The sequence below is a fragment of the Pimephales promelas genome, chromosome 19 (genome assembly GCF_988280905.1).
Source record: "Pimephales promelas chromosome 19, fPimPro1.hap1.1, whole genome shotgun sequence".
Taxonomy (NCBI): domain Eukaryota; kingdom Metazoa; phylum Chordata; class Actinopteri; order Cypriniformes; family Leuciscidae; genus Pimephales; species Pimephales promelas.
The window spans coordinates 27,402,822-27,423,526 of record NC_142787.1 but is presented as its reverse complement, the minus strand read 5'-3'; the positions used below and the strand labels follow the sequence as shown (position 1 = coordinate 27,423,526).

Genomic DNA, 20,705 nt, shown 5'->3' with positions numbered 1-20,705 from the left:
AACTCTGGATTCTGATAGAGGGGCGCGAGACTTTGACCTGAGTGCAAAAATGGAGGCTCTAGACCCTTCCAGAGCTGAGATATCGAAATTCAAAATTTCGACCCGAAAAAAAAAACGACAGTGTTACCCCTTTCGTTTTTTTTAATTTTTGGGCGAAAAATGAAGTTTCTCCAATCTTCTCAAAACTCTGGATTATGATAGAGGGCTGTGAGACTTTGACCTGAGTGCAAAAATGGAGGCTCTAGACCCTTCCAGAGCTGAGATATCGAAATTCAAAATTTCGACCCGAAAAAAAAAAACGACAGTGTTACCCCTTTCGTTTTTTTTCATTTTTGGGCAAAAAATGAAGTTTCTCCAATCTTCTCAAAACTCTGGATTCTGATAGAGGGGCGCGAGACTTTGACCTGAGTGCAAAAAGGGAGGCTCTAGACCCTTCCAGAGCTGAGATATCGAAATTCAAAATTTCGACCCGAAAAAAAAACGACAGTGTTACCCCTTTCGTTTTTTTTAATTTTTGGGCGAAAAATGAAGTTTCTCCAATCTTCTCAAAACTCTGGATTATGATAGAGGGCTGTGAGACTTTGACCTGAGTGCAAAAATGGAGGCTCTAGACCCTTCCAGAGCTGAGATATCGAAATTCAAAATTTCGACCCGAAAAAAAAAAACGACAGTGTTACCCCTTTCGTTTTTTTTCATTTTTGGGCAAAAAATGAAGTTTCTCCAATCTTCTCAAAACTCTGGATTCTGATAGAGGGGCGCGAGACTTTGACCTGAGTGCAAAAAGGGAGGCTCTAGACCCTTCCAGAGCTGAGATATCGAAATTCAAAATTTCGACCCGAAAAAAAAACGACAGTGTTACCCCTTTCGTTTTTTTTCATTTTTGGGCGAAAAATGAAGTTTCTCCAATCTTCTCAAAACTCTGGATTCTGATAGAGGGGCGCGAGACTTTGACCTGAGTGCAAAAATGGAGGCTCTAGACCCTTCCAGAGCTGAGATATCGAAATTCAAACTTTCGACCCGAAAAAAAAAAACGACATTGTTACCCCTTTCGTTTTTTTTCATTTTTGGGCGAAAAATGAAGTTTCTCCAATCTTCTCAAAACTCTGGATTCTGATAGAGGGGCGCGAGACTTTGACCTGAGTGCAAAAATGGAGGCTCTAGACCCTTCCAGAGCTGAGATATCGAAATTCAAAATTTCGACCCGAAAAAAAACGACAGTGTTACCCCTTTCGTTTTTTTCATTTTTGGGCGAAAAATGAAGTTTCTCCAATCTTCTCAAAACTCTGGATTCTGATAGAGGGGCGCGAGACTTTGACCTGAGTGCAAAAATGGAGGCTCTAGACCCTTCCAGAGCTGAGATATCGAAATTCAAAATTTCGACCCGAAAAAAAAACGACAGTGTTACCCCTTTCGTTTTTTTTCATTTTTGGGCGAAAAATGAAGTTTCTCCAATCTTCTCAAAACTCTGGATTCTGATAGAGGGGCGCGAGACTTTGACCTGAGTGCAAAAATGGAGGCTCTAGACCCTTCCAGAGCTGAGATATCGAAATTCAAAATTTCCACCCGAAAAAAAAACGACAGTGTTACCCCTTTCGTTTTTTTTCATTTTTGGGCGAAAAATGAAGTTTCTCCAATCTTCTCAAAACTCTGGATTATGATAGAGGGCTGTGAGACTTTGACCTGAGTGCAAAAATGGAGGCTCTAGACCCTTCCAGAGCTGAGATATCGAAATTCAAAATTTCCACCCGAAAAAAAAACGACAGTGTTACCCCTTTCGTTTTTTTTCATTTTTGGGCGAAAAATTAAGTTTCTCCAATCTTCTCAAAACTCTGGATTCTGATAGAGGGGCGTGAGACTTTGACCTGAGTGCAAAAATGGAGGCTCTAGACCCTTCCAGAGCTGAGATATCGAAATTCAAAATTTCGACCCGAAAAAAAAACGACAGTGTTACCCCTTTCGTTTTTTTTCATTTTTGGGCGAAAAATGAAGTTTCTCCAATCTTCTCAAAACTCTGGATTCTGATAGAGGGGCGCGAGACTTTGACCTGAGTGCAAAAATGGAGGCTCTAGACCCTTCCAGAGCTGAGATATCGAAATTCAAAATTTCGACCCGAAAAAAAAACGACAGTGTTACCCCTTTCGTTTTTTTTTCATTTTTGGGCGAAAAATGAAGTTTCTCCAATCTTCTCAAAACTCTGGATTCTGATAGAGGGGCGCGAGACTTTGACCTGAGTGCAAAAATGGAGGCTCTAGACCCTTCCAGAGCTGAGATATCGAAATTCAAAATTTTGACCCGAAAAAAAAACGACAGTGTTACCCCTTTCGTTTTTTTTCATTTTCGGGCGAAAAATTAAGTTTCTCCAATCTTCTCAAAACTCTGGATTCTGATAGAGGGCTGTGCAACTTTGACCTGAGTGCAAAAATTGAGGCTCTAGACCCTTCCAGAGCTGAGATATCGAAATTCAAAATTTCGACCCCAAAAAAAACGACAGTGTTACCCCTTTCGTTTTTTTTCATTTTCGGGCGAAAAATTAAGTTTCTCCAATCTTCTCAAAACTCTGGATGCTGATAGAGGGCCGCGAGACTTTGACCTGAGTGCAAAAATTGAGGCTCTAGACCCTTCCAGAGCTGAGATATCGAAATTCAAAATTTTGACCCGAAAAAAAAACGACGGTGTTACCCCTTTCGTTTTTTTTCATTTTCGGGCGAAAAATTTAGTTTCTCCAATCTTCTCAAAACTCTGGATTATGATAGAGGGCTGTTCGACTTTGACCTGAGTGCAAAAATTGAGGCTCTATACCCTTCCAGAGCTGAGATATCGAAATTCAAAATTTTGACCCGAAAAAAAATGACAGTGTTACCCCTTTCGTTTTTTTTCATTTTCGGGCGAAAAATTAAGTTTCTCCAATCTTCTCAAAACTCTGGATTCTGATAGAGGGCCGCGAGACTTTGACCTGAGTGCAAAAATTGAGGCTCTAGACCCTTCCAGAGCTGAGATATCGAAATTCAAAATTTTGACCCGAAAAAAAAACGACAGTGTTACCCCTTTCGTTTTTTTTCATTTTCGGGCGAAAAATTAAGTTTCTCCAATCTTCTCAAAACTCTGGATTATGATAGAGGGCTGTGCGACTTTGACCTCAGTGCAAAAATGGAGGCTCTAGACCCTTCCAGAGCTGAGATATCGAAATTCAAAATTTCGACCCGAAAAAAAAACGACAGTGTTACCCCTTTCGTTTTTTTTTTCATTTTTGGGCGAAAAATTAAGTTTCTCCAATCTTCTCAAAACTCTGGATTCTGATAGAGGGGCGTGAGACTTTGACCTGAGTGCAAAAATGGAGGCTCTAGACCCTTCCAGAGCTGAGATATCGAAATTCAAAATTTCTACCCGAAAAAAAAACGACAGTGTTACCCCTTTCGTTTTTTTTCATTTTTGGGCGAAAAATTAAGTTTCTCCAATCTTCTCAAAACTCTGGATTCTGATAGAGGGGCGCGAGACTTTGACCTGAGTGCAAAAATGGAGGCTCTAGACCCTTCCAGAGCTGAGCTATCGAAATTCAAAATTTCGACCCGAAAAAAAAACGACAGTGTTACCCCTTTCGTTTTTTTTCATTTTTGGGCGAAAAATGAAGTTTCTCCAATCTTCTCAAAACTCTGGATTCTGATAGAGGGGCGCGAGACTTTGACCTGAGTGCAAAAATGGAGGCTCTAGACCCTTCCAGAGCTGAGATATCGAAATTCAAAATTTCCACCCGAAAAAAAAACGACAGGGTTACCCCTTTCGTTTTTTTTCATTTTTGGGCGACAAATGAAGTTTCTCCAATCTTCTCAAAACTCTGGATTCTGATAGAGGGGCGCGAGACTTTGACCTGAGTGCAAAAATGGAGGCTCTAGACCCTTCCAGAGCTGAGATATCGAAATTCAAAATTTCTACCCGAAAAAAAAACGACAGTGTTACCCCTTTCGTTTTTTTTCATTTTTGGGCGAAAAATTAAGTTTCTCCAATCTTCTCAAAACTCTGGATTCTGATAGAGGGGCGTGAGACTTTGACCTGAGTGCAAAAAATGGAGGCTCTAGACCCTTCCAGAGCTGAGATATCGAAATTCAAAATTTCGACCCGAAAAAAAAACGACAGTGTTACCCCTTTCGTTTTTTTTCATTTTTGGGCGAAAAATGAAGTTTCTCCAATCTTCTCAAAACTCTGGATTCTGATAGAGGGGCGCGAGACTTTGACCTGAGTGCAAAAATGGAGGCTCTAGACCCTTCCAGAGCTGAGATATCGAAATTCAAAATTTCGACCCGAAAAAAAAAACGACAGTGTTACCCCTTTCGTTTTTTTTCATTTTTGGGCGAAAAATGAAGTTTCTCCAATCTTCTCAAAACTCTGGATTCTGATAGAGGGGCGTGAGACTTTGACCTGAGTGCAAAAATGGAGGCTCTAGACCCTTCCAGAGCTGAGATATCGAAATTCAAAATTTTGACCCGAAAAAAAAACGACAGTGTTACCCCTTTCGTTTTTTTTCATTTTTGGGCGAAAAATGAAGTTTCTCCAATCTTCTCAAAACTCTGGATTCTGATAGAGGGGCGCGAGACTTTGACCTGAGTGCAAAAATGGAGGCTCTAGACCCTTCCAGAGCTGAGATATCGAAATTCAAAATTTCGACCCGAAAAAAAAACGACAGTGTTACCCCTTTCGTTTTTTTTAATTTTTGGGCGAAAAATGAAGTTTCTCCAATCTTCTCAAAACTCTGGATTATGATAGAGGGCTGTGAGACTTTGACCTGAGTGCAAAAATGGAGGCTCTAGACCCTTCCAGAGCTGAGATATCGAAATTCAAAATTTCGACCCGAAAAAAAAAAACGACAGTGTTACCCCTTTCGTTTTTTTTCATTTTTGGGCAAAAAATGAAGTTTCTCCAATCTTCTCAAAACTCTGGATTATGATAGAGGGCTGTGAGACTTTGACCTGAGTGCAAAAATGGAGGCTCTAGACCCTTCCAGAGCTGAGATATCGAAATTCAAAATTTCGACCCGAAAAAAAAAAACGACAGTGTTACCCCTTTCGTTTTTTTTCATTTTTGGGCAAAAAATGAAGTTTCTCCAATCTTCTCAAAACTCTGGATTCTGATAGAGGGGCGCGAGACTTTGACCTGAGTGCAAAAAGGGAGGCTCTAGACCCTTCCAGAGCTGAGATATCGAAATTCAAAATTTCGACCCGAAAAAAAAACGACAGTGTTACCCCTTTCGTTTTTTTTAATTTTTGGGCGAAAAATGAAGTTTCTCCAATCTTCTCAAAACTCTGGATTATGATAGAGGGCTGTGAGACTTTGACCTGAGTGCAAAAATGGAGGCTCTAGACCCTTCCAGAGCTGAGATATCGAAATTCAAAATTTCGACCCGAAAAAAAAAAACGACAGTGTTACCCCTTTCGTTTTTTTTCATTTTTGGGCAAAAAATGAAGTTTCTCCAATCTTCTCAAAACTCTGGATTCTGATAGAGGGGCGCGAGACTTTGACCTGAGTGCAAAAAGGGAGGCTCTAGACCCTTCCAGAGCTGAGATATCGAAATTCAAAATTTCGACCCGAAAAAAAAACGACAGTGTTACCCCTTTCGTTTTTTTTCATTTTTGGGCGAAAAATGAAGTTTCTCCAATCTTCTCAAAACTCTGGATTCTGATAGAGGGGCGCGAGACTTTGACCTGAGTGCAAAAATGGAGGCTCTAGACCCTTCCAGAGCTGAGATATCGAAATTCAAACTTTCGACCCGAAAAAAAAAACGACATTGTTACCCCTTTCGTTTTTTTTCATTTTTGGGCGAAAAATGAAGTTTCTCCAATCTTCTCAAAACTCTGGATTCTGATAGAGGGGCGCGAGACTTTGACCTGAGTGCAAAAATGGAGGCTCTAGACCCTTCCAGAGCTGAGATATCGAAATTCAAAATTTCGACCCGAAAAAAAAACGACAGTGTTACCCCTTTCGTTTTTTTCATTTTTGGGCGAAAAATGAAGTTTCTCCAATCTTCTCAAAACTCTGGATTCTGATAGAGGGGCGCGAGACTTTGACCTGAGTGCAAAAATGGAGGCTCTAGACCCTTCCAGAGCTGAGATATCGAAATTCAAAATTTCGACCCGAAAAAAAAACGACAGTGTTACCCCTTTCGTTTTTTTTCATTTTTGGGCGAAAAATGAAGTTTCTCCAATCTTCTCAAAACTCTGGATTCTGATAGAGGGGCGCGAGACTTTGACCTGAGTGCAAAAATGGAGGCTCTAGACCCTTCCAGAGCTGAGATATCGAAATTCAAAATTTCCACCCGAAAAAAAACGACAGTGTTACCCCTTTCGTTTTTTTTCATTTTTGGGCGAAAAATGAAGTTTCTCCAATCTTCTCAAAACTCTGGATTATGATAGAGGGCTGTGAGACTTTGACCTGAGTGCAAAAATGGAGGCTCTAGACCCTTCCAGAGCTGAGATATCGAAATTCAAAATTTCCACCCGAAAAAAAAACGACAGTGTTACCCCTTTCGTTTTTTTTCATTTTTGGGCGAAAAATTAAGTTTCTCCAATCTTCTCAAAACTCTGGATTCTGATAGAGGGGCGTGAGACTTTGACCTGAGTGCAAAAATGGAGGCTCTAGACCCTTCCAGAGCTGAGATATCGAAATTCAAAATTACGACCCGAAAAAAAAACGACAGTGTTACCCCTTTCGTTTTTTTTCATTTTTGGGCGAAAAATGAAGTTTCTCCAATCTTCTCAAAACTCTGGATTCTGATAGAGGGGCGCGAGACTTTGACCTGAGTGCAAAAATGGAGGCTCTAGACCCTTCCAGAGCTGAGATATCGAAATTCAAAATTTCGACCCGAAAAAAAAACGACAGTGTTACCCCTTTCGTTTTTTTTTCATTTTTGGGCGAAAAATGAAGTTTCTCCAATCTTCTCAAAACTCTGGATTCTGATAGAGGGGCGCGAGACTTTGACCTGAGTGCAAAAATGGAGGCTCTAGACCCTTCCAGAGCTGAGATATCGAAATTCAAAATTTTGACCCGAAAAAAAAACGACAGTGTTACCCCTTTCGTTTTTTTTCATTTTCGGGCGAAAAATTAAGTTTCTCCAATCTTCTCAAAACTCTGGATTCTGATAGAGGGCTGTGCGACTTTGACCTGAGTGCAAAAATTGAGGCTCTAGACCCTTCCAGAGCTGAGATATCGAAATTCAAAATTTCGACCCCAAAAAAAACGACAGTGTTACCCCTTTCGTTTTTTTTCATTTTCGGGCGAAAAATTAAGTTTCTCCAATCTTCTCAAAACTCTGGATGCTGATAGAGGGCCGCGAGACTTTGACCTGAGTGCAAAAATTGAGGCTCTAGACCCTTCCAGAGCTGAGATATCGAAATTCAAAATTTTGACCCGAAAAAAAAACGACAGTGTTACCCCTTTCGTTTTTTTTCATTTTCGGGCGAAAAATTTAGTTTCTCCAATCTTCTCAAAACTCTGGATTATGATAGAGGGCTGTTCGACTTTGACCTGAGTGCAAAAATTGAGGCTCTAGACCCTTCCAGAGCTGAGATATCGAAATTCAAAATTTTGACCCGAAAAAAAATGACAGTGTTACCCCTTTCGTTTTTTTTCATTTTCGGGCGAAAAATTAAGTTTCTCCAATCTTCTCAAAACTCTGGATTCTGATAGAGGGCCGCGAGACTTTGACCTGAGTGCAAAAATTGAGGCTCTAGACCCTTCCAGAGCTGAGATATCGAAATTCAAAATTTTGACCCGAAAAAAAAACGACAGTGTTACCCCTTTCGTTTTTTTTCATTTTCGGGCGAAAAATTAAGTTTCTCCAATCTTCTCAAAACTCTGGATTATGATAGAGGGCTGTGCGACTTTGACCTCAGTGCAAAAATGGAGGCTCTAGACCCTTCCAGAGCTGAGATATCGAAATTCAAAATTTCGACCCGAAAAAAAAACGACAGTGTTACCCCTTTCGTTTTTTTTTTCATTTTTGGGCGAAAAATTAAGTTTCTCCAATCTTCTCAAAACTCTGGATTCTGATAGAGGGGCGTGAGACTTTGACCTGAGTGCAAAAATGGAGGCTCTAGACCCTTCCAGAGCTGAGATATCGAAATTCAAAATTTCTACCCGAAAAAAAAACGACAGTGTTACCCCTTTCGTTTTTTTTCATTTTTGGGCGAAAAATTAAGTTTCTCCAATCTTCTCAAAACTCTGGATTCTGATAGAGGGGCGCGAGACTTTGACCTGAGTGCAAAAATGGAGGCTCTAGACCCTTCCAGAGCTGAGCTATCGAAATTCAAAATTTCGACCCGAAAAAAAAACGACAGTGTTACCCCTTTCGTTTTTTTTCATTTTTGGGCGAAAAATGAAGTTTCTCCAATCTTCTCAAAACTCTGGATTCTGATAGAGGGGCGCGAGACTTTGACCTGAGTGCAAAAATGGAGGCTCTAGACCCTTCCAGAGCTGAGATATCGAAATTCAAAATTTCCACCCGAAAAAAAAACGACAGGGTTACCCCTTTCGTTTTTTTTCATTTTTGGGCGACAAATGAAGTTTCTCCAATCTTCTCAAAACTCTGGATTCTGATAGAGGGGCGCGAGACTTTGACCTGAGTGCAAAAATGGAGGCTCTAGACCCTTCCAGAGCTGAGATATCGAAATTCAAAATTTCTACCCGAAAAAAAAACGACAGTGTTACCCCTTTCGTTTTTTTTCATTTTTGGGCGAAAAATTAAGTTTCTCCAATCTTCTCAAAACTCTGGATTCTGATAGAGGGGCGTGAGACTTTGACCTGAGTGCAAAAAATGGAGGCTCTAGACCCTTCCAGAGCTGAGATATCGAAATTCAAAATTTCGACCCGAAAAAAAAACGACAGTGTTACCCCTTTCGTTTTTTTTCATTTTTGGGCGAAAAATGAAGTTTCTCCAATCTTCTCAAAACTCTGGATTCTGATAGAGGGGCGCGAGACTTTGACCTGAGTGCAAAAATGGAGGCTCTAGACCCTTCCAGAGCTGAGATATCGAAATTCAAAATTTCGACCCGAAAAAAAAAACGACAGTGTTACCCCTTTCGTTTTTTTTCATTTTTGGGCGAAAAATGAAGTTTCTCCAATCTTCTCAAAACTCTGGATTCTGATAGAGGGGCGCGAGACTTTGACCTGAGTGCAAAAATGGAGGCTCTAGACCCTTCCAGAGCTGAGATATCGAAATTCAAAATTTCGACCCGAAAAAAAAAACGACAGTGTTACCCCTTTCGTTTTTTTTCATTTTTGGGCGAAAAATGAAGTTTCTCCAATCTTCTCAAAACTCTGGATTCTGATAGAGGGGCGTGAGACTTTGACCTGAGTGCAAAAATGGAGGCTCTAGACCCTTCCAGAGCTGAGATATCGAAATTCAAAATTTTGACCCGAAAAAAAAACGACAGTGTTACCCCTTTCGTTTTTTTTCATTTTTGGGCGAAAAATGAAGTTTCTCCAATCTTCTCAAAACTCTGGATTCTGATAGAGGGGCGCGAGACTTTGACCTGAGTGCAAAAATGGAGGCTCTAGACCCTTCCAGAGCTGAGATATCGAAATTCAAAATTTCGACCCGAAAAAAAAACGACAGTGTTACCCCTTTCGTTTTTTTTAATTTTTGGGCGAAAAATGAAGTTTCTCCAATCTTCTCAAAACTCTGGATTATGATAGAGGGCTGTGAGACTTTGACCTGAGTGCAAAAATGGAGGCTCTAGACCCTTCCAGAGCTGAGATATCGAAATTCAAAATTTCGACCCGAAAAAAAAAACGACAGTGTTACCCCTTTCGTTTTTTTTCATTTTTGGGCAAAAAATGAAGTTTCTCCAATCTTCTCAAAACTCTGGATTATGATAGAGGGCTGTGAGACTTTGACCTGAGTGCAAAAATGGAGGCTCTAGACCCTTCCAGAGCTGAGATATCGAAATTCAAAATTTCGACCCGAAAAAAAAAAACGACAGTGTTACCCCTTTCGTTTTTTTTCATTTTTGGGCAAAAAATGAAGTTTCTCCAATCTTCTCAAAACTCTGGATTCTGATAGAGGGGCGCGAGACTTTGACCTGAGTGCAAAAAGGGAGGCTCTAGACCCTTCCAGAGCTGAGATATCGAAATTCAAAATTTCGACCCGAAAAAAAAACGACAGTGTTACCCCTTTCGTTTTTTTTAATTTTTGGGCGAAAAATGAAGTTTCTCCAATCTTCTCAAAACTCTGGATTATGATAGAGGGCTGTGAGACTTTGACCTGAGTGCAAAAATGGAGGCTCTAGACCCTTCCAGAGCTGAGATATCGAAATTCAAAATTTCGACCCGAAAAAAAAAAACGACAGTGTTACCCATTTCGTTTTTTTTCATTTTTGGGCAAAAAATGAAGTTTCTCCAATCTTCTCAAAACTCTGGATTCTGATAGAGGGGCGCGAGACTTTGACCTGAGTGCAAAAAGGGAGGCTCTAGACCCTTCCAGAGCTGAGATATCGAAATTCAAAATTTCGACCCGAAAAAAAAAACGACAGTGTTACCCCTTTCGTTTTTTTTCATTTTTGGGCGAAAAATGAAGTTTCTCCAATCTTCTCAAAACTCTGGATTCTGATAGAGGGGCGCGAGACTTTGACCTGAGTGCAAAAATGGAGGCTCTAGACCCTTCCAGAGCTGAGATATCGAAATTCAAACTTTCGACCCGAAAAAAAAAACGACATTGTTACCCCTTTCGTTTTTTTTCATTTTTGGGCGAAAAATGAAGTTTCTCCAATCTTCTCAAAACTCTGGATTCTGATAGAGGGGCGCGAGACTTTGACCTGAGTGCAAAAATGGAGGCTCTAGACCCTTCCAGAGCTGAGATATCGAAATTCAAAATTTCGACCCGAAAAAAAAACGACAGTGTTACCCCTTTCGTTTTTTTCATTTTTGGGCGAAAAATGAAGTTTCTCCAATCTTCTCAAAACTCTGGATTCTGATAGAGGGGCGCGAGACTTTGACCTGAGTGCAAAAATGGAGGCTCTAGACCCTTCCAGAGCTGAGATATCGAAATTCAAAATTTCGACCCGAAAAAAAAACGACAGTGTTACCCCTTTCGTTTTTTTTCATTTTTGGGCGAAAAATGAAGTTTCTCCAATCTTCTCAAAACTCTGGATTCTGATAGAGGGGCGCGAGACTTTGACCTGAGTGCAAAAATGGAGGCTCTAGACCCTTCCAGAGCTGAGATATCGAAATTCAAAATTTCCACCCGAAAAAAAAACGACAGTGTTACCCCTTTCGTTTTTTTTCATTTTTGGGCGAAAAATGAAGTTTCTCCAATCTTCTCAAAACTCTGGATTATGATAGAGGGCTGTGAGACTTTGACCTGAGTGCAAAAATGGAGGCTCTAGACCCTTCCAGAGCTGAGATATCGAAATTCAAAATTTCCACCCGAAAAAAAAACGACAGTGTTACCCCTTTCGTTTTTTTTTCATTTTTGGGCGAAAAATTAAGTTTCTCCAATCTTCTCAAAACTCTGGATTCTGATAGAGGGGCGTGAGACTTTGACCTGAGTGCAAAAATGGAGGCTCTAGACCCTTCCAGAGCTGAGATATCGAAATTCAAAATTACGACCCGAAAAAAAAACGACAGTGTTACCCCTTTCGTTTTTTTTCATTTTTGGGCGAAAAATGAAGTTTCTCCAATCTTCTCAAAACTCTGGATTCTGATAGAGGGGCGCGAGACTTTGACCTGAGTGCAAAAATGGAGGCTCTAGACCCTTCCAGAGCTGAGATATCGAAATTCAAAATTTCGACCCGAAAAAAAAACGACAGTGTTACCCCTTTCGTTTTTTTTTTCATTTTTGGGCGAAAAATGAAGTTTCTCCAATCTTCTCAAAACTCTGGATTCTGATAGAGGGGCGCGAGACTTTGACCTGAGTGCAAAAATGGAGGCTCTAGACCCTTCCAGAGCTGAGATATCGAAATTCAAAATTTTGACCCGAAAAAAAAACGACAGTGTTACCCCTTTCGTTTTTTTTTCATTTTCGGGCGAAAAATTAAGTTTCTCCAATCTTCTCAAAACTCTGGATTCTGATAGAGGGCTGTGCGACTTTGACCTGAGTGCAAAAATTGAGGCTCTAGACCCTTCCAGAGCTGAGATATCGAAATTCAAAATTTCGACCCCAAAAAAAACGACAGTGTTACCCCTTTCGTTTTTTTTCATTTTCGGGCGAAAAATTAAGTTTCTCCAATCTTCTCAAAACTCTGGATGCTGATAGAGGGCCGCGAGACTTTGACCTGAGTGCAAAAATTGAGGCTCTAGACCCTTCCAGAGCTGAGATATCGAAATTCAAAATTTTGACCCGAAAAAAAAACGACAGTGTTACCCCTTTCGTTTTTTTCATTTTCGGGCGAAAAATTTAGTTTCTCCAATCTTCTCAAAACTCTGGATTATGATAGAGGGCTGTTCGACTTTGACCTGAGTGCAAAAATTGAGGCTCTAGACCCTTCCAGAGCTGAGATATCGAAATTCAAAATTTTGACCCGAAAAAAAATGACAGTGTTACCCCTTTCGTTTTTTTTCATTTTCGGGCGAAAAATTAAGTTTCTCCAATCTTCTCAAAACTCTGGATTCTGATAGAGGGCCGCGAGACTTTGACCTGAGTGCAAAAATTGAGGCTCTAGACCCTTCCAGAGCTGAGATATCGAAATTCAAAATTTTGACCCGAAAAAAAAACGACAGTGTTACCCCTTTCGTTTTTTTTCATTTTCGGGCGAAAAATTAAGTTTCTCCAATCTTCTCAAAACTCTGGATTATGATAGAGGGCTGTGCGACTTTGACCTCAGTGCAAAAATGGAGGCTCTAGACCCTTCCAGAGCTGAGATATCGAAATTCAAAATTTCGACCCGAAAAAAAAACGACAGTGTTACCCCTTTCGTTTTTTTTTTCATTTTTGGGCGAAAAATTAAGTTTCTCCAATCTTCTCAAAACTCTGGATTCTGATAGAGGGGCGTGAGACTTTGACCTGAGTGCAAAAATGGAGGCTCTAGACCCTTCCAGAGCTGAGATATCGAAATTCAAAATTTCTACCCGAAAAAAAAACGACAGTGTTACCCCTTTCGTTTTTTTTCATTTTTGGGCGAAAAATTAAGTTTCTCCAATCTTCTCAAAACTCTGGATTCTGATAGAGGGGCGCGAGACTTTGACCTGAGTGCAAAAATGGAGGCTCTAGACCCTTCCAGAGCTGAGCTATCGAAATTCAAAATTTCGACCCGAAAAAAAAACGACAGTGTTACCCCTTTCGTTTTTTTTCATTTTTGGGCGAAAAATGAAGTTTCTCCAATCTTCTCAAAACTCTGGATTCTGATAGAGGGGCGCGAGACTTTGACCTGAGTGCAAAAATGGAGGCTCTAGACCCTTCCAGAGCTGAGATATCGAAATTCAAAATTTCCACCCGAAAAAAAAACGACAGGGTTACCCCTTTCGTTTTTTTTCATTTTTGGGCGACAAATGAAGTTTCTCCAATCTTCTCAAAACTCTGGATTCTGATAGAGGGGCGCGAGACTTTGACCTGAGTGCAAAAATGGAGGCTCTAGACCCTTCCAGAGCTGAGATATCGAAATTCAAAATTTCCACCCGAAAAAAAAACGACAGTGTTACCCCTTTCGTTTTTTTTCATTTTTGGGCGAAAAATTAAGTTTCTCCAATCTTCTCAAAACTCTGGATTCTGATAGAGGGGCGTGAGACTTTGACCTGAGTGCAAAAAATGGAGGCTCTAGACCCTTCCAGAGCTGAGATATCGAAATTCAAAATTTCGACCCGAAAAAAAAACGACAGTGTTACCCCTTTCGTTTTTTTTCATTTTTGGGCGAAAAATGAAGTTTCTCCAATCTTCTCAAAACTCTGGATTCTGATAGAGGGGCGCGAGACTTTGACCTGAGTGCAAAAATGGAGGCTCTAGACCCTTCCAGAGCTGAGATATCGAAATTCAAAATTTCGACCCGAAAAAAAAAACGACAGTGTTACCCCTTTCGTTTTTTTTCATTTTTGGGCGAAAAATGAAGTTTCTCCAATCTTCTCAAAACTCTGGATTCTGATAGAGGGGCGCGAGACTTTGACCTGAGTGCAAAAATGGAGGCTCTAGACCCTTCCAGAGCTGAGATATCGAAATTCAAAATTTCGACCCGAAAAAAAAAACGACAGTGTTACCCCTTTCGTTTTTTTTCATTTTTGGGCGAAAAATGAAGTTTCTCCAATCTTCTCAAAACTCTGGATTCTGATAGAGGGGTGTGAGACTTTGACCTGAGTGCAAAAATGGAGGCTCTAGACCCTTCCAGAGCTGAGATATCGAAATTCAAAATTTTGACCCGAAAAAAAAACGACAGTGTTACCCCTTTCGTTTTTTTTCATTTTTGGGCGAAAAATGAAGTTTCTCCAATCTTCTCAAAACTCTGGATTCTGATAGAGGGGCGCGAGACTTTGACCTGAGTGCAAAAATGGAGGCTCTAGACCCTTCCAGAGCTGAGATATCGAAATTCAAAATTTCGACCCGAAAAAAAAACGACAGTGTTACCCCTTTCGTTTTTTTTAATTTTTGGGCGAAAAATGAAGTTTCTCCAATCTTCTCAAAACTCTGGATTATGATAGAGGGCTGTGAGACTTTGACCTGAGTGCAAAAATGGAGGCTCTAGACCCTTCCAGAGCTGAGATATCGAAATTCAAAATTTCGACCCGAAAAAAAAAACGACAGTGTTACCCCTTTCGTTTTTTTTCATTTTTGGGCAAAAAATGAAGTTTCTCCAATCTTCTCAAAACTCTGGATTCTGATAGAGGGGCGCGAGACTTTGACCTGAGTGCAAAAAGGGAGGCTCTAGACCCTTCCAGAGCTGAGATATCGAAATTCAAAATTTCGACCCGAAAAAAAAACGACAGTGTTACCCCTTACGGTTTTTTTCATTTTTGGGCGAAAAATGAAGTTTCTCCAATCTTCTCAAAACTCTGGATTCTGATAGAGGGGCGCGAGACTTTGACCTGAGTGCAAAAATGGAGGCTCTAGACCCTTCCAGAGCTGAGATATCGAAATTCAAACTTTCGACCCGAAAAAAAAAACGACATTGTTACCCCTTTCGTTTTTTTTCATTTTTGGGCGAAAAATGAAGTTTCTCCAATCTTCTCAAAACTCTGGATTCTGATAGAGGGGCGCGAGACTTTGACCTGAGTGCAAAAATGGAGGCTCTAGACCCTTCCAGAGCTGAGATATCGAAATTCAAACTTTCGACCCGAAAAAAAAAACGACATTGTTACCCCTTTCGTTTTTTTTCATTTTTGGGCGAAAAATGAAGTTTCTCCAATCTTCTCAAAACTCTGGATTCTGATAGAGGGGCGCAAGACTTTGACCTGAGTGCAAAAATGGAGGCTCTAGACCCTTCCAGAGCTGAGATATCGAAATTCAAAATTTCGACCCGAAAAAAAAACGACAGTGTTACCTCTTTCGTTTTTTTTCATTTTTGGGCGAAAAATGAAGTTTCTCCAATCTTCTCAAAACTCTGGATTCTGATAGAGGGGCGCGAGACTTTGACCTGAGTGCAAAAATGGAGGCTCTAGACCCTTCCAGAGCTGAGATATCGAAATTCAAACTTTCGACCCGAAAAAAAAAACGACATTGTTACCCCTTTCGTTTTTTTTCATTTTTGGGCGAAAAATGAAGTTTCTCCAATCTTCTCAAAACTCTGGATTCTGATAGAGGGGCGCAAGACTTTGACCTGAGTGCAAAAATGGAGGCTCTAGACCCTTCCAGAGCTGAGATATCGAAATTCAAAATTTCGACCCGAAAAAAAAACGACAGTGTTACCCCTTTCGTTTTTTTTTCATTTTTGGGCGAAAAATGAAGTTTCTCCAATCTTCTCAAAACTCTGGATTCTGATAGAGGGGCGCGAGACTTTGACCTGAGTGCAAAAATGGAGGCTCTAGACCCTTCCAGAGCTGAGATATCGAAATTCAAAATTTCGACCCGAAAAAAAAACGACAGTGTTACCCCTTTCGTTTTTTTTCATTTTTGGGCGAAAAATGAAGTTTCTCCAATCTTCTCAAAACTCTGGATTCTGGTAGAGGGGCGCGAGACTTTGACCTGAGTGCAAAAATGGAGGCTCTAGACCCTTCCAGAGCTGAGATATCGAAATTCAAAATTTCGACCCGAAAAAAAAACGACAGTGTTACCCCTTTCGTTTTTTTTTCATTTTTGGGCGAAAAATGAAGTTTCTCCAATCTTCTCAAAACTCTGGATTATGATAGAGGGCTGTGAGACTTTGACCTGAGTGCAAAAATGGAGGCTCTAGACCCTTCCAGAGCTGAGATATCGAAATTCAAAATTTCGACCCGAAAAAAAAAACGACAGTGTTACCCCTTTCGTTTTTTTTCATTTTTGGGCGAAAAATGAAGTTTCTCCAATCTTCTCAAAACTCTGGATTATGATAGAGGGCTGTGAGACTTTGACCTGAGTGCAAAAATGGAGGCTCTAGACCCTTCCAGAGCTGAGATATCGAAATTCAAAATTTCGACCCGAAAAAAAAAACGACAGTGTTACCCCTTTCGTTTTTTTTCATTTTTGGGCGAAAAATGAAGTTTCTCCAATCTTCTCAAAACTCTGGATTCTGATAGAGGGGCGCGAGACTTTGACCTGAGTGCAAAAATGGAGGCTCTAGACCCTTCCAGAGCTGAGATATCGAAATTCAAAATTTCGACCCGAAAAAAAAACGACAGTGTTACCCCTTTCGTTTTTTTTCATTTTTGGGCGAAAAATGAAGTTTCTCCAATCTTCTCAAAACTCTGGATTATGATAGAGGGCTGTGAGACTTTGACCTGAGTGCAAAAATGGAGGCTCTAGACCCTTCCAGAGCTGAGATATCGAAATTCAAAATTTCGACCCGAAAAAAAAAACGACAGTGTTACCCCTTTCGTTTTTTTTAATTTTTGGGCGAAAAATGAAGTTTCTCCAATCTTCTCAAAACTCTGGATTCTGATAGAGGGGCGCGAGACTTTGACCTGAGTGCAAAAATGGAGGCTCTAGACCCTTCCAGAGCTGAGATATCGAAATTCAAAATTTCGACCCGAAAAAAAAACGACAGTGTTACCCCCTTTCGTTTTTTTTTCATTTTTGGGCGAAAAATGAAGTTTCTCCAATCTTCTCAAAACTCTGGATTCTGATAGAGGGGCGCGAGACTTTGACCTGAGTGCAAAAATGGAGGCTCTAGACCCTTCCAGAGCTGAGATATCGAAATTCAAAATTTTGACCCGAAAAAAAAACGACAGTGTAACCCCTTTCGTTTTTTTTCATTTTCGGGCGAAAAATTAAGTTTCTCTAATCTTCTCAAAACTCTGGATTCTGATAGAGGGCCATGTGACTTTGACCTGAGTGCAAAAATTGAGGCTCTAGACCCTTCCAGAGCTGAGATATCGAAATTCAAAATTTCGACCCGAAAAAAAAACGACAGTGTTACCCCTTTCGTTTTTTTTCATTTTCGGGCGAAAAATTAAGTTTCTCCAATCTTCTTGAAACTTTGGGTTCTTATAGAGGGCCATGAGACTTAGACCTGAGTGCAACAATGGAGGCTCTAGACCCTTCCAGAGCTGAGATATCGAAACTCAAAATTTCGACCAGAAAAAAAAAAACGACCCTTACGTTTTTTTGGGGGGGGGGGGCGAAAAATTAAGTATCCCAAATCTTCTTGAATTTCTGGGTTCTGATAGAGGGACATGGGACTTAGACCTGAGTGCAAAAATGGAGGCTCTAGACCCTTCCAGAGCCGAGATATGGACATCCCACGTAGCATTTATGCCATTATAAATATCTCAATATCTCAGCTCAGGAAGGGTCTAGAGCCTCCATTTTTGCACTCAGGTCTAAGTCCCATGGCCCTCTATCAGAATCCAGAGTTTCAAGAAGATCAGAGAAACTAAAAATTTCAACCCGAAAAAAAAAACGACCGAAAAAATATTATTATAAAATTTTTTGGTCCGAAAAAATAAGTTTCTCCAATCTTCTTGAAACTCTGGATTCTGATAGAGGGCCATGGGACTTAGACCTGAGTACAAAAATGGAGGGTGTAGAATAATGTGGTAATGATGCTGAAAATTCAGCTTTGCATCACAGGAATAAATTGTTTTAAAACATAATAAAATAGAAGAGTTATTTTTTTAAATACTTTAAATAATATTTTACAATATTTCATTTTTTTCCTTCAATTTTGATCAAACAAGTGCAGCCTTTGTGACCCCAAGAGACTTCTGTTTGAACTTTTGAAGCGATGTGTGTGTGTGTTGAAGATCAGTAAAATGAGTTGGGGTTTTTTATTGGCAGATCATATTTATAATTTGTTTTCTCTTTGTCTTCTCAGGTAAGCTGAAAGACTTGGGCAACATGATTTTACGACCCTTTGGTCTCTCCACCTCCAACTTCCAGGTCAACCAAGATACCACAGGATCCTACTCCGTTAATTTTGTTCAGAATCCCAATAACAACAACAGATAGCAAGCTAGAAGCCGTTATTACAGTGATAAACTCTCCACTCACCCGTCCAAGTATTCGGACTATCCAATCATATTCCCTGTCACGGACAAATAATGTAAGCTGTTTCCATTTGATTTGGCCAATTACATAATCCGCTCACATCAGGTGTCTATTAAGTCTACATTATTTCGGTCATTTTTCAGCATGCCAGAGTGTTACGTGTGCAGTGAAGCTGGTATCAGTGACCCACAGACTGTCAGTTGTGAACAATGAGAAAAATGGCAGTAATCAACCAAACCTTCGTTCACATTAAACCCGTTGTGGTTATTTGAGATCCTGTCCGCTTTGGCTATTGTGACTTTCTTTGATGCATTTAATACAGCATGATTTAATAAAGAATACGACACAGTTTGGTACAAGGGAAAAAAAAACAGGTTTAATTTCATAAAGAGATATACATTTAATACAGTAATAAAACAAATGTATGCCCATGACCCCCATCTTTATTTGTATAGCTAGGAGAGCTGTCAGATTGTACTGAAACACAAGTATTTACAACAGCAAGCTGTTCCTCACTCGCTCTAAATTCCCTTTTTACAGGACTCAGGTTGAGCATGTGCAATGAATGATGCCCTCTACGGCTATTATAGGAAAACCTTGAGGCGAACAATCTGCAAAAGCTTTAGAGAGATAGAAAAGATGCTGTCATGTTTGACTGTTTGTATAATTAGAAAGTCATTTATAAATGCAGGGGAGCACAAAAAAGGGGAAAGTCAACTAAACTGGCTCAGAGTGATTTGTAACGCTGGACAGATTGCATTGATCATTTCATGTATGCTGTGTCACAGAGTGGAAAACTTCAAGATCTCTTCAAGAACAGTCTAGACTGCATTAAGGCTCAGAATTTCTCAATATAAACGAGCATAGATGTTGGGAAAGGACACTGGGATTTCATCCAAGACTACAAACGGTTAAACCCAATCCTCTGCAATTGTACTGTGAAACATTGCACATGCATTATTTATTGCATTTTTACATCAATTCTTTTTTAAAATCTTTATAAGTTATCTTAAAAACCCTGCATTAATGTGTGCCGAATCACCACCTCGAATCCACGTATCTCTGTGCTGTTCAGTGTTTGGAAGTGTTCTTTCACATGCTTTAAATACAAAAGCCTGCACAACGAAAAGTCTGGTTCGAAAAATTATTTTCAGCATGATTGATCAAGAAATAGGTGGAGAAAGTCTGCAATTCACCGTAATAAATATATAATTCTTTTCTTAAATAAAAATAATTTCTCCGTTACACCTGCACTCCAACTGGATGGCTCTTCTCATCTGATTGGCTCAAGACCAATCAGCAGCTCTTCAGAGTTGCAGCACTGCAAAAAAAATAAAGACAAAAGGTCAGATTTTTTTTTTCTCAGGATTATCAAATTATTATTTATAAACTAATACACATTAAGATTCTAGGGCCTAAAGAAAAATGTGAGAAACGCAATATACAGGAACCAATATTTTGAAGAACTAACTGCTAGTCTTAATTTGCTTTTCAGATGTCAGTAGTCTTACATTTGAAGAACAGAGAAGATCTTCCCTTTACTAATTGTGTTGGTACGGTGAACTATAGACCTACTGTGCCAATAGAAATGCGTTTAGGCTTAATGTGACTCATTTAAGAATAATACTGACTTGCTTCCTGGCCCAAAACTGACATTATTGTACAGAAGATTTGATTCACAAACATACTTGAAATGGATGAGCTTTACATTCTGTATATTTACAATTTATGGATGAATATTTGTTCATAAGATGCCAGGGAGGAAATCCCATCAAAATGTTTTTTAGACCAACTAAACATGTATATTCAAAAGCAAATCAAATGCATATGATGGAATTAAAGTCACTTTACATCGTTTCATATGATTGATAACCATGGCGAACTGTTTTACTATGGTAATGTCTGATCTTAAAAAAAAGAAAAGCCAAGACCACATGGACAGCACAGATCAGTAAATCTATTTAAAACGAACCTGTGAAGCTTGATTTACTTGTTAAGTGCAGACTAAATTTACTGACACATTTTTGTCAAATCTTGCCCTACTGTTTGCAGGTAAGAAAATCTGTCTTTTTCATGCATTGGTTAATTGTGAATCGACAGAACAGTCTTGGTAAGGCTGTCGTGATTAATCGAGTAAAACTTTGTTTAGAAAAACAGCAAGTACACTAGGCTTACACCT

At 39.8% G+C, this 20,705-nt stretch overlaps 1 protein-coding gene across 2 annotated transcripts in view; it reads left to right on the top strand.

The window, feature by feature from the left end:
* The window catches only part of ttc1 (tetratricopeptide repeat domain 1), a 35,671-nt gene extending 16,866 nt beyond the window's left edge, over positions 1–18,805 (top strand). For both annotated transcript variants that reach the window (XM_089123941.1, XM_089123940.1), the window contains exon 8: positions 18,354–18,805. In XM_089123941.1, the coding sequence (XP_088980067.1) occupies positions 18,354–18,487 (134 nt within the window). In that variant the 3' untranslated portion in view covers positions 18,488–18,805. The remainder of the gene's footprint in view (positions 1–18,353) is intronic.
* Positions 18,806–20,705: the final 1,900 nt, after the last annotated feature.